The sequence below is a fragment of the Diabrotica virgifera genome, chromosome 10 (assembly GCF_917563875.1).
Source record: "Diabrotica virgifera virgifera chromosome 10, PGI_DIABVI_V3a".
Classification (NCBI taxonomy): Eukaryota; Metazoa; Arthropoda; class Insecta; order Coleoptera; family Chrysomelidae; genus Diabrotica; species Diabrotica virgifera.
Genome location: NC_065452.1, coordinates 100,261,847 through 100,275,798, shown reverse-complemented (window position 1 = coordinate 100,275,798; position 13,952 = coordinate 100,261,847). Strand labels below are relative to the sequence as shown.

The 13,952-nt window shown below is 34.5% G+C and overlaps 1 protein-coding gene across 1 annotated transcript in view; it reads left to right on the top strand.

Moving 5' to 3' along the window:
* LOC126878474 (venom protease-like) overlaps window positions 1-13,952 on the top strand; it is a 101,833-nt gene that overhangs the window by 73,827 nt on the left and 14,054 nt on the right. The window contains exon 2 of the mRNA XM_050641222.1: window positions 12,843-13,001. Coding sequence (XP_050497179.1) covers window positions 12,843-13,001 — 159 coding nt within the window. The remainder of the gene's footprint in view (window positions 1-12,842; window positions 13,002-13,952) is intronic.

Here is a 13,952-nt window from a genome sequence, read left to right as displayed (position 1 = left end):
AGTTGAGTCAGCATTGTGGCTAGCTCTTCTTGGTTGGCTGCAATAAGAAGAACATCATCGCAATATCGGAGGTGATTTAGTTTTTTCCCGTTTATGTTCATACCCGTGTCTTCTCATTCCAGTTTTTTAAAGACGTCTTCCAGAGCTAAGGTGAAGAGTTTGGGAAACATCTCCTTGTCTTATGCCTCTACGGATTGTTATGGGATTAGTTTTGTTTTATTTTCCCATTCGACTGTCATAGTTGCTGTTTTATAGATGTAATGTCTGGAGTCTATTCTGCTGTTATTTAGAGCTTTTTCTATCGCCCATATCTCGATACTATCGAACGCTTTTTCATAGTCTACAAAGGCTAAACATAAATCTAGGTTGTATTCGTTTGCCTTCTCTATCAATATTTTTATAGTGAGGAGATGATCTATGGTATTAAACCCTTTTCTGAAACCTGCTTGTTCAACTGGCTGATAACCGTCAGTGTATTTTTGGTGATTACGAATGTCGAGGGTGGATTTCGATCTGAGTGGTCAAAAAATTGTTATAAACAATTTGTTTGTTTATAAATTGTTTATAAGGCTCTACCTTGTAAACTAAAATAAATAAAAGAAAATTTTTCAAATAAAATTTGTTCCTTAATAAAAAAATAAGAAAATGGCGTTTACTAACCGTAAACTAAATAGTTAAAACTCAAGACATTGTAAAATTAGTCATAATGCAAATTGCAAAATAAGTATTTTTCGATCGTAATTTGGCTTCTACGCATGCAAATGAGCTTTACAAAGTCTCATATTATAGCTTAATTCATAGAATTTCAAACAAAGTTTGTTAAATGACTTTACCTTTATTTATGTTAAAGTTATACCCGTTTGAACTTATAATTTTCTGAAAACATTTGTACATTAATTTGTTTATAAGGGTTTTAAGTAAATTTGAGCAACAAACATTTCTACTTTAATTAACAGTAATAATAGAAGAACCCAAAAGGAGCATTGTGAGCTTAGTAACATGTTCGTTGGTTGATTTTTTCCCAAGATATAGATATATTAATAGCGCGTTCTGACGCTCAAGATCGGCTCACAGCGAAAAGGTTCAAGCGCGAACCTCTCGATACAATTTAGAATTTATATGTATACGTTATCTTCATATTTCATTTTTGAAGATCCTAATATAATTTTATCATATAATTCTTATAATTAAATCATCATAAAGTACCTCGTATCACCTTTCATTCTATTTACTTTTTCTTCGATTTTTTGTGGATACTTGGGCCATGTGTTAAGAGGGGAAACATTATGATCTACTTCAAACCATATTGGAGTACAGGGCAAAAAATCAGTAGGAAGACGGCAGAACTCGTGGCTGAAGGACCTAAGAAGATGCTTTGACCGCTCATCCGCAGAAATTTTTCGTGCAGCAGTTTCCAAAGCTATACAGTTGCCATTTGGATCGCCAACCTTCGAAAGGAGACGCGGAATAAGAAGAAGATTTTTTGTACTAAATGAGAAAAAAAAATGAAAAACTAAGATTTCAGAAATGAAGTTGTTAATGTTTATTAATACTATTTTTATAAACATTGTTTATACTCAAATATTCATCATTCATATCCGATATTAAACAGACATTTATCACCCCGTATATTACATGAACCAATTTGTTATTATATTTACACATGTGAGGGTTACTAATTTTGTTTAATTGTTGCAAATCATAAATAATATTTTTGGCAATGGACGTAAAGTTTTCTGACTAAATAAAAAACTTTGTTTGAAAGTCGTGTGGGCTGACCCAATTTATCCTGCAGCTAAGAAAGAGCATACATTAGATTCATTCACTAGAGTCAACTCAAAGAGGCAAGATAAGGCTTTAACTTCATTCATTCGAATCACTTTAAAGAGACAAGTAGTCTCAGTTTAAATTTCATACGAAGCGTATAAGTAAAGTAACGTCTCCCGGGAAATCTAGTGTCACTTTACATAAATAAATTATCTAGTTGCATTTGGTGTTTCACTAAAAGGCGATAGATCAACAGCTGAGCCGGAAGATTATACAAACATTTTATTTCATGCATCTGCATCGAGATATACAGGAAATCTCGGATTTTTTACAGGTACATGGTGGTACTAAGTCTGTTCTTGGAGGCGTTGAAATTAAAACTTTTTGGGGCTTCAGAAACTTATTATCTATACGATATCCATATAAAAGGGGATCGAGTTCTTTTGCAGCAGCATCATCATTGCATATAAAACGAGCATTTTATGTGGCAACGTACACACAATTGACTTGCCTTGATGCTGCTGCAAAAGAACTAGATCCACTTTTATATGGATATCATATAGATAATGAGACTCTATAGCCCCAAAAAGTTTTTTAATTTTAATGCCTCCAAGAACAGCTTCCATGACCAACATGTAACTGTAAAAAAGTTGAGATTTCCTGTATATATTGATGCAGAGATTTCCTGTATATCTTAATTCAGATGCATGAAATAAAATGTTTTTAAAAATAGTATTAATAAATAAGAACAACTTATTTTCTTAGTTATGTTTCTGAAATCTTAGGTTTTCATATTTTTTTTTCTCGTTTAGTACAAAAAATCGAAGAAAAAGTAAAAAGAATGAAAGGTGATACGAGGTACTTTATGACGACTTAATTATAGGAATTATATTAGAAAATTGTATTAGGTTATTCAAAAGTGAAAATTGAATATAACGTATACATATATAAATTATAATTTGTATCGAGATGTTCACGCGCGAACCTTTTCGCTGTGAGCCGATGATGCGCCTCAGAGCGCGCTATTAATATATCTATATCTTGGCCAAAAATAAACCTACGAACATTTTACTAAGCACAAAATGTTGCTTTTGAGTACTTTTATGGTTACTGCTAACTAAAGTATAAATAAAAAGACTAAGTTTTCACTCTAATGGCATATAAAACAACATAATGCTATTCTACATCCCACCAGAATGAAAACAATGGGAACCTCCTCTGGTTACACCTCCGAGGCTTCTACAATTTGCAAGCCATACGGATGCTGAGACTAAGGAAGATGAGGGAATTCTACAATTTGCAATTCACGTCCCATCTGCTCAGCGCGGTAAAGTTCCAACGAGAATGGTTCCCTTCATACTCCACACAGAGTAAATGTAAATCAAAAATGAATAACCGTTTTCAATTTCGTTGCAAAACGAAAACACAGCCGAACCATATTCTAGTCCAATCAGAGAGTGCCGCAAGCACCCCTACCGGTTTCGAAACTTATTAGTCTCTCATCAGGAGGCACATATGCTGTTCTCCCTGATCCAACCAAAACAAACCCCAGCGTGCAGTCCCGGATTGCAACGAACGAAATGGCATAGATGCCCTAGCGGCAACTGCTAGCAAAAAGACTAAGTTTTCACTCTAATGGCATATAAAACAACATAATGCTATTCTACATCCCACCAGAATGAAAACAATGGGAACCTTCTCTGGTTACACCTCCGAGGCTTCTACAATTTGCAAGCCATACGGATGCTGAGACTAAGGAAGATGAGGGAATTCTACAATTTGCAATTCACGTCCCATCAGCTTAGCGCGGTAAAGTTCCAACGAGAATGGTTCCCTTCATACTCCACACAGAGTAAATGTAAATAAAAAATGAATAACCATTTTCAATTTCGTTGCAAAACGAAAACACAGCCGAACCATATTCTAGTCCAATCGTTTGTTTTGCCAATAATTGCTTTCCAATAATTGTTTTCATTCTGGTGGGATGTAGAATAGCATTATGTTGTTTTATATGCCATTAGAATGAAAACTTAGTCTTTTTGCTAGCAGTTGCCGCTAGGGCATCTATGCCATTTCGTTCGTTGCAATCCGGGACTGCACGCTGGGGTTTGTTTTGGTTGGATCAGGGAGAGCAGCATTGTGCCTCCTGATGAGAGACTAATAAGTTTCGAAACCGGTAGGGGTGCTTGCGGCACTCTCTGATTGGACTAGAATATGGTTCGGCTGTGTTTTCGTTTTGCAACGAAATTGAAAATGGTTATTCATTTTTGATTTACATTTACTCTGTGGGGAGTATGAAGGGACCCATTCTCGTTGGAACTTTACCGCGCTGAGCAGATGGGACGTGAATTGCAAATTGTAGAATTCCCTCATCTTCCTTAGTCTCAGCATCCGTATGGCTTGCAAATTGTAGAAGCCTCGGAGGTGTAACCAGAGAAGGTTCCCATTGTTTTTTTTTCATTTTTAAAATATAAATATTTAATGATCAAATTTGCTTAAAAGCCTTATAAAATGTAGATATGTTTAAAAAATATATAAATTCAAATGGGTATAACTTTAATAAAAATAAAGATAATGTAATATGTCAAACTTTGTTTGAAAGTCTATGAATTAAGCTTTAATAAGAGACTTTGTGAAGCTTATTTGCATGCGTATAAGCCGAGCTACGATCGAAAAAGCTTCGAAAAACGCTTATTTTACAATTTGCATTAGGAACTAATTTTACAATATCTTGAGTTCTAATTATTGGATTTAAGTTAAGTTCTTTGTTTTTTTATTGAGTAACAGATTTTTTTGAAAAATTTTCTTTTTCTCTTTTAGTTTACGAGCTAGAGCCGTATAAAGAATTAAATTGTTTATAACAATTTTTTGACTACTCGGATCGAAATCCACCCTCGAAATTCGTAATCAGCAGCCAAAAATACATAAGAAATGTGAATTATAATAAATAAATCCTCCTTTAGTATTTCGTAGCAGTAAACAGCGATAATCCTCTGCAAGTACCTGCCTAATACTACCTTTCACAGCCGCTGCCGTTGAGAGCAGCAACTTTATCAACAAAATTTTCATTTAGTTTGCAGTGGCCATATTCTCCGTACACTGAATCGCATGTCTTGAATACGCTATAGACTAATTTGCTTTATTTATGTAACAGGTACTGTTCTACTTTTTAAAATATGTTGTGGCTCCCTGGTGTTTTGGTTTTGTAATGTATACAATTCTCATATGAGCTCGGCTACACACTACACAGTAATAAAGAATATAAAATGTAACAACTCTAAATCATAAGCAATTTACTTCATTTACACAGCTTAACATAACAACAATATGCTTTTTCACAATATACTATCCATTTTATTTATTTAGCGTATGGCATTTCAACACATTAGGTAATGAGATTATAAGTTAAATACAAATTGACTCTTTATAAAAACAATTAACCATATCTAATTTATAGGCAAACATCGAGGTTGTTTATTTAGATAATCGACTCGGGCGTCGCAAACAGAAAATCTTGGGGGACTGTCCCGTGGGTCTTCTGGTCGCACTCCTCCGACATGATAGCTTACCCCACCTGTGAAATAAAAATGCACATTCACCATGTTGAGGAGTTCTGATGCGGTTACGTGTGCAACAGGTCTTACGTGGAAGATGAAATTCAGAAGGTGTCTCTGTGATACAAATTGAGTTTCCGACCATTTATGGTCCATTTGGTGATCATGTTGAACCCGGTGGCTGCGGCCGATTCTGTGGTTGGTATCGGAGATTTTCTGGAGCGCAGTCGATTTTTGGTTGCATCTTCTCTATAGTTATGAATCGGCAGCGCTGTGTTTTTAAGGATCTTTTCATATTCTTTAGTTAGAAGATTTAGGCCCGGTCTTTTCACCTCTGGATAACTAGTTATCAGGAAGTTTATTTGTGAGATTACATGCTAATCTGTAAACTTCCAATCTCATAAACTTCCCGATAACTAGTTATCCGGAGGTAAAAGACCGGGTCTTAGTCGGCAAAGGTGTAGTGGTGAAATATCGCTAAGCACTGGTGGCCGATGGGTTGGTGTGGATTTGATTACTCCAGCGATCATTCTCGTGGTAAAAGATAAAGACAGTTTTTGTTTTTATTTGATTCAGAGTTGGACCACCATCCCCATATAGCTATTTCAGCATCTATGCATCCTCAGTGAAGCTATGCAGTCACAACTCTAAACCAAATATCAACAACCCTGCCTATTTAAGGGAAACCATCGCAATGCAATGATTCCACCTTTTGAGACGCAAAACAGCGACATATCTCGTAATACGAGGAAGACGAAAAGACGTAGATACAAAGTTTACTACTTTTATAAAATTAAAATAATTGAAATAAAAATAATAAACAATATTTTAAATCCAAGTATAACAAAAAAGAAAACTTCTGTTGGAGTAAAAGTAAAGAAAATGATAAACTCCAACAGAAGTAGAAAAAGAAAAAATTAACTAATGTAAGAAAAAGTAAAAAATGTGTGGCTTCTACGTTGAGAAGCCGATGTAACCAAACACTACTTTAGAAGTAGGTGCTGTATGAGTAAATGATAAGATGAAGATAGTGGGATGAACTGATAATAGAAGTATGACTAGACAGATGCAAACTGAATGGCTAGCAGAATATGCAAGAGAACGACAACTTGACACTCAAGGATGGATACGGCCAATTTGCATGCCTGTCAAAGACGGTAGCTCAAAGTAGATAGTGATGACTAAGAATGGAAATATTAAGATAAGAATACTGTACTGAAAATGAATAAAGATGAATAATTGCTAATGAAGAACAAATTTCCCAGGTCTTTCCCAGGTATCTTACACTGCTGCCAAAACTATATTAAATCAGTAAATATAAATAAAAGGAAATAAGAATAAATGATATACAAAATAAGTCAATATTTATTATATATAACCATGTATGTACTAGATTTTCACAATCTCTGAGTTAAACAAATGCATATTAAGTAACTCTAAAATGACACAAGATGACAGTTTACAATAATTTACCATATAACAACAGTCATGTTATATGTATGTTAGAAAATTATATACCTCTTATACATAGGATACAACTCACATGAGACTACCTATACCAAATGGTTATAGCGTTATAGTACGCTTGCTACGTACAACTAAATTAAAAACCGACAAATATGAAGAATATATAAATCAGCAGGCACAAGCCTGACTAAATAAAATACAATAAAATGAATTAAGCAAAGTTAAATATGCAAATGAACGTGAAATAAATTGAAGTTAAGATAAATAAATTACTTGAATTGACCAAAGAAATGAAATGAAGCAAATTAACAATAAAATATATCTGGGAAACAAGCAATTAATATGACCAAATAAATTTACACAAATAATCTAAACCAATTAAATCAATAATAAAGTATAAAAACCTAATTTTCTGGGATTATTACCTTGTGCACAAGTAACTTACCGTAGATACAATAGTTCGGGAACTTAATACACTAATATATAAATATGTTATATAACAAAACAAAGGTAAGCTAAATCTTAAAAAAAATAATTAATAAACATAGTGCATCAACCAAATGTCTGTGCTATGATACGCAATAGTTACTAAAATCACCAAACTGAATGTTGCCAAACAAACTCAATCGACTTCTCAAACGGTTGCTGCTGCATACCGGAAAATAAGCACCATGGTGGTGCCAAACTGTACCTCCTGTAGGTTCAGGTGTAAAATAGAAAATCAGGAGCAGGAACGCCCCATAGTGTGTTTCCCAAATGACATACTCCCAGCTGACTTGACGGTGGCTGTAGGTGTCAAAGGGGCTACGACTTCACAAAATGGTTTCATCTTTCTTCCAAATGGCTAAAAACATATCCCTAGTTTTATTTCCCATATAAACATGTGAGCAAAAACGGTAAAGAGAAGAAGAAATAAATTAGAAGTTTTTTTAAAAGAAATACTACTGGAAAAGCGACCATTAACTGGAATAAAAACTAATCTAATGTAACATTGAACAAATTTGGGTGTGAAGATATGAACAAATATAATGACATTGATTCAGATAATAGACTTTTAACTTTGAAATTTGAATACAGAATATGATTTATCTGAGAGAATATTATATTAATATAATAATAGCCTATATCTCATCATCATCCAGCCTCAAAAGTCCACTGCTGAACATAGGCCTCCTCCCCTCGTTTCCAACCCCATCTATCCTGCGCCGCCCTCATCCAGTTTTTATTTACCTTTCTTAAGTCGTCAGTCCATCTTGTAGGCGGTCGACCGACGCTTCTCTTGTCTTCTCTTGGCCTCCATTCCAATAACCTCTTCGTCCATCGCCCATCTGTCATTCTGGCTACGTGTCCTGCTCATCTCCACTTCAACCTGGCTATCCTCTCGATGACGTCAGTCACCTTTGTTCTTCTCCTGATTTCTTCGTTTCTGATTTTGTCTCGCAGAGTTATTCCTAACATTGACCGCTCCATTCTTCTCTGCGTGACTCTTAGTTTGGTAGCCGAGGCTTTAGTTAAGGTAAGTGTTTCTGATCCGTACGTCAAGACTGGGAGGACGCACTGATCGAATACCTTTCTCTTTAGACATGTGGGTAACTCACTTTTAAAAGTTTCTCTCAGTTTTCCAAATGCTGCCCACCCAAGACCGATTCTTCTCTTCAGCTCATGAGTCTGGTTATCCCTGCCAATCGTAATTTCATGTCCCAGGTATTTATATCTATCTACGAGTTCTATTTCCTTCCCACCAATACTGATGTTCTGGTTGGGTACCAAATTTGTCATTATTTTTGTTTTTGAGATGTTTATATTTAAACCAACATTTTCTGTAGCTGCAACGAGTTGTACCATCTCTCTTGCCATACCTAGATCCTCAGCTACTATGACTATATCATCGGCGAAACGTAAGTTGTTTAGGTATTCTCCATCTATTTTTATTCCCTTTGTCATCCAATCCAAACTCTTGAAAGCATGTTCTAAGACCGTATTAAAAAGTTTAGGTGACATTGGGTCTCCTTGTCTAACCCCCCGTTCTATTTTTATGCGATTACTGTTAGTATGTAATTTGACAGTGGTTGTTGCCTGTAAGTATATTTTGTGTAATAATTTTGTATACCTATAATCTAGCCTGCATTCTTTAAGCGCCTGTAATATTTTGCTAAGTTCAACTGTATCAAAGGCTTTATGAAAATCGATAAAAACTAGAACTAGGGGTTTATTGTATTCCACTACTTTCTCTATCAGGGTTTTTATACTTTGTAGATGGTCATTTGTTCCGTAATTTTTTCGGAATCCTGCCTGTTGTCTTGGTTGATAAGTCTCTAACTTTCTTTCCATTCTCTTAACTATTATTCGCGTAAATAACTTATATAAATGGCTGAGGAGGCTAATCGGTCTGTAATTCTCTAAATTGGCTTTGTCTCCTGCTTTGTGTAATAGAATCATAGTAGCGTTGTTCCAGTCTGTTGGAATATTGGCGTTGTGAAGGCAGATATTGAAAAGTTGTTTAATTTTTTCAAGTAGTATATTTCCTCCAATTTTTAGTGCTTCTGATACTATTCCATCTTCACCTGGGGTTCGATTATTTTTCATTTTCTTCAGAGCCTCTTTGATTTCTGATTTTGTTATATCGGGCATTAAATCCGATCCTTGATTTAATACTCCAGTTTTTACTGTAATTGGAGGTTGCGCCTATATCTACATACATATATATCTTAATGAAATGGTATGGAACCAGGTATAATATAATAGGTTTTGTAAGGGAGATGAACGTCCTCTGCTAGGGGTTGGATATCAAGAATACACTAATTACTCATACTGCGTTTATTTAATCACTATATACGTTAGTAACTACTTGGTGGACGAAAGTCTATATTCTAACTACATTGATGGTTAAATAATGAATGATAAATAACGAATGATCTCTGCAATACTTTCTCCGTACCTATAAATAAACTCGCAATTGTTTTGTTATGATTTTGATGACACGATTGGGACCGTGAAATACTCATAATATCAAAATCGCTGACTGAGGTGTTCTCGAACCGATTGGCCAACATTGTGAAATAAAGGTCACCCAGTTATTTTACTATAAACAATATTGTTTGTTTAAGACTTTTAAAAATTAAATCGATATGAATTTCTTATTGCTCTTATTTTTGAATGCTGATATAAATCCTGTACACAGACAAAAGATAGTTACTTGACAATTTATCAAAATATTGGATATTCGAACAGTTTAAAACCTAGAGAGAAATGATAATTATTTCTAATATTACTTGAGGACTTCATATATGTTTGGTTATGTATAACCAAAAACATTAATATACCTATAATTTTCCTTGAATGACTATTCAATAAAGATCGAAATAAACTATATAAACTTCACTTAATGGGTTGACTAAGAAAATTTAACAATGAAACTAATATTTCAAATATTCCTCAACAAAAAACATCACAATAGCTAACTAAAAAATTATTAGAAAAAAATAATTTTTACCGGGTGATTTTTATTCAGGTTCCAAGAGGAGTTGTGTTACACATATGTCTCCTTACTCCAGGTAACAATTGGTGGTAACTTTTCACTTTAATATTAAACTTAGACGTTGAATAAAAGTCTTCAGAATGTAGTTGGAAATCAACCCGCCATTTTATGCAGCCGACCTTACTTACAGCCACGAGCCAAGTGAAAAGTGAAGTATCGCTCCTTCACAGAGCAAAACGTCAAATTCTCAGAACACGAACCAAACATCAGGGACACCAATCCAACAAAACTAACAGGTAGTTTTAAGTGTGTTTAGATATGACGTCATAAAAATAAATATTTTAAAATCTAAGAGGAAATAATAGTTATAAATGAGGAATTACGAGAAAATTAGAGAAATTTAATTAAGAGATCAACAGAAAATAATTATAAAAATAATTAAAGAGTTCAAAAATATTTTCGTAACGTGCGAACCGTTACACAAGACTTTTCGTTGAGAAACTGCTTTCTGGCTGCATCCTGTATCTCCGGCTTTTACAATATATAAGCACAAGAGACGACGAATATAGAAGAAAGAAAATAAAGGACACTTTGGCCACGTATTTACCTTCTTTTCGTCTAGGAGAATGACCAAAAGACAGTTTCAGGTACTCAAATCTGAGTAAAGATGAAAAAGATAAAGGCAGTTTTTGTTTTTATTTGATTCAGAGTTGGACCACCATCTCCATATAGCTATTTCAGCATCTATGCATCCTCAGTGAAGCTATGCAGTCACAACTCTAAACAAAATATTAACAACCCTGCCTATTTAAGGGAAACCATCGCGATGCAATGATTCCACCTTTTGAGACGCAAAACAGCGACATCTCTCGTAATACGAACAAGACGAAAAGCCCTAGATACAAAGTTTACTACTTTTATACAATTAGAATACGGCATTTCGCTATAACGGCCCTGTTCAATTACGGCACGGTTTCGATTTACGGCCTAAAATGTTTCGCTATAACGGCCCCATGTCATTCTCGAGCAAACGCAATCTCGATGCACACTCTTTTCTATTTCCACTTGTTTATGCATAATTAGAAAATAAAATGAGATGAGGCCGCATCTAAGGAATATCTTAACATTTTAAAGGGAATTATAGAAAAAGGTGGTTATAAACCTGAACAAGTGTTTATCGTAGACGACTTTGTTGGAAGCAAATGCCTGATCGCACGTACATTTCAAAAACCGAAAAATCTGCGCCTGGTTATAAATGGTTTAAAGAACGATTAACTTTGCTACTTGGTGCAAATGCAACTGGTGATTTTAAGCTAAAACCACTTCTAATTTGTCCAAAAATCCAAGGCCTATTATTACAGGACTAAATAAAAATCATTTACCCGTTATATGGAGATACAACAAGAAAGCTTTAGTTTGTAGATTATTTTTGGTTTTTGGAATCTATTATTATTTTATATACCAGTGTATGTGCTTTTTTGTACGTATTTTTGATTTAAATAAAATAAACAGATAAAATGCATTTTTAACGGCAAGCCATGTAACATATTTAACAAATTTGTAACCGATCCCATTAAATTTTTATGAATTTGTATTAGAATAATTGATTCGTTATACGGCATTTCGCTTTGCGGCCATGTTTCGTGGAACGTATCTAGGCCGTAAAGCGAGGTATGGGTGTAATTGAAATAAAAATAATAACCAATATTTTAAATCCAAGACTTTTCGTTAAGAAACTGATTTCTGGCTGCATCCTGTATCTCTGACTGTTACAATATATAAGCACAAGAGACGACGAATATAGAAGAAAGCAAATAAAGGACACTTTGGCCACGTATTTACCTTCTTTTCGTCTAGGAAAAGGACCGAAAGACAGTTTCAGGTACTGAAATCTGAGTAAAGATGAAAAAATAAAGGCAGTTTTTGTTTTTATTTGATTCAGAGTTGGACCACCATCTCCATATAGCTATTTCAGCATCTATGTATCCTCAGGGAAGCTATGAAGTCACATTCTCGTGGTGTTTTTTATCTGGACATCAATCTTTTGAACGTGAGCACTGTTACTGTTGACCCATATTATATTGGTGCGTAATATTCAGCTATAGAATAAACAAGAGCTAAGTCTGGAAACCTGAGTGTGGATGCCGATACCACCATATTGACATACTATGTCTGATACCGGCATATCCTTATAATTTCTTTGCAGTAAATCACGTGTTGTTGATATATTTAATCATCAGTTGCATTAGAACCCTTTGTGGGTCTTGCACTGTTCTAAGATCTTTTATATCCCGATCGATTATGGGTTTTACGCTTCCCATTGGTGATTTTTAAGGTTCTTAAGCCTGAGTATTCGCTTTAGTCTTCTTTTTATTGGTGCCTGTCTGATTTTCTGAGGGCTATATCTTTCCACATCCGTTCTACGTGACCCATCCAGGGAATATTCAATACTTATAGACTTTTGATCTGGTCCATGACACATTGGTTTCTAGTTTCTAGCATGGCTAAATGGCATAGCTGAATTTAAAAGAATACAAACTTCTTTTATTTAAACACATTTTAAATTTATGTTTTAGTTGGCGATAGATGTACATTCAAAGGAACCACAAAAAGAGGGGTTTGCAAAGAAATTACTAAATGTCCAGCTGCAGAGGCGCAAGCCAAGCAAGGAACTGATGATGTAACTTTATGTGGTTTTGCAAATGATTTGATTACTGCGATTGTTTGTTGCGAAGGTATTAGTATAATTAACGTAATAAATTTTAACTATTTAATATTTAAAACAAAAAATAAAAATCCCAGAAGTAGGCTGTATACGACAGTTTAAAAAACGTTACAAGTAAAAACTTCGTGTGCAAAATGGTATTTTTATTTAAAAATCTTTAAAGTCATCCAAATGTACTACAAAATCTCCAGAACGTTTTCGGTCTAGTCAGACCACCATTAGTGAAACATTCTACTTGTAGTTGAAACTAGCTTACTTTATGGTTGTTAAAATCTTAGTGTTACATGATTATGATATTAAAATTATAAAATTGAAACGACACCAAGTCGATGTTCCTGGATTAACTTTAGGGGAACATACATGTCCCTGCTCGAAACCTGGAGCGACCTTCTCGCTACGAGTGATACAGACCAACTCAGTCGGTCTGTATCTATTTTTGCTTTAATTTCAGTAACGGTGACAAGACGTGATTAGAGAATAAAATGTTATAGTTGTCATTATTACACATAATTTCAAAAGTTATGCATCACTCCTCCTATTCACGATTTTTTACTTTAACTTTATATTATTACTGTTAAGTACGTTACGTTAAGTACAGTTAGTATCAGGGGCGTCATTTGAAATTTTGATTGGGGGGGGGGGGGCAAGCATTATACAATACATTATATACAGTGATGAGCGGGCTAATAACCGGCAAAATAGCTCAAAAGATGGGAAACATAATACATTGCGAAACAAAAAAAGATGAAACTAGTGGAGGTGGAAAGTATCGTTATAAACGTATAAATTAACATTACATTACATAGTTTCTCACCTTTAGACGTCTGTGACAGGAGTTTTTTTTTATAAAATTCTACTGTCACAATGACAGTTGTCATACTTCTCTGACACGTCTAAAGGTGGGAAAATATGTAATGTAATGTTAATTTATGCGTTTATAACGATACTTTCCACCTCCACT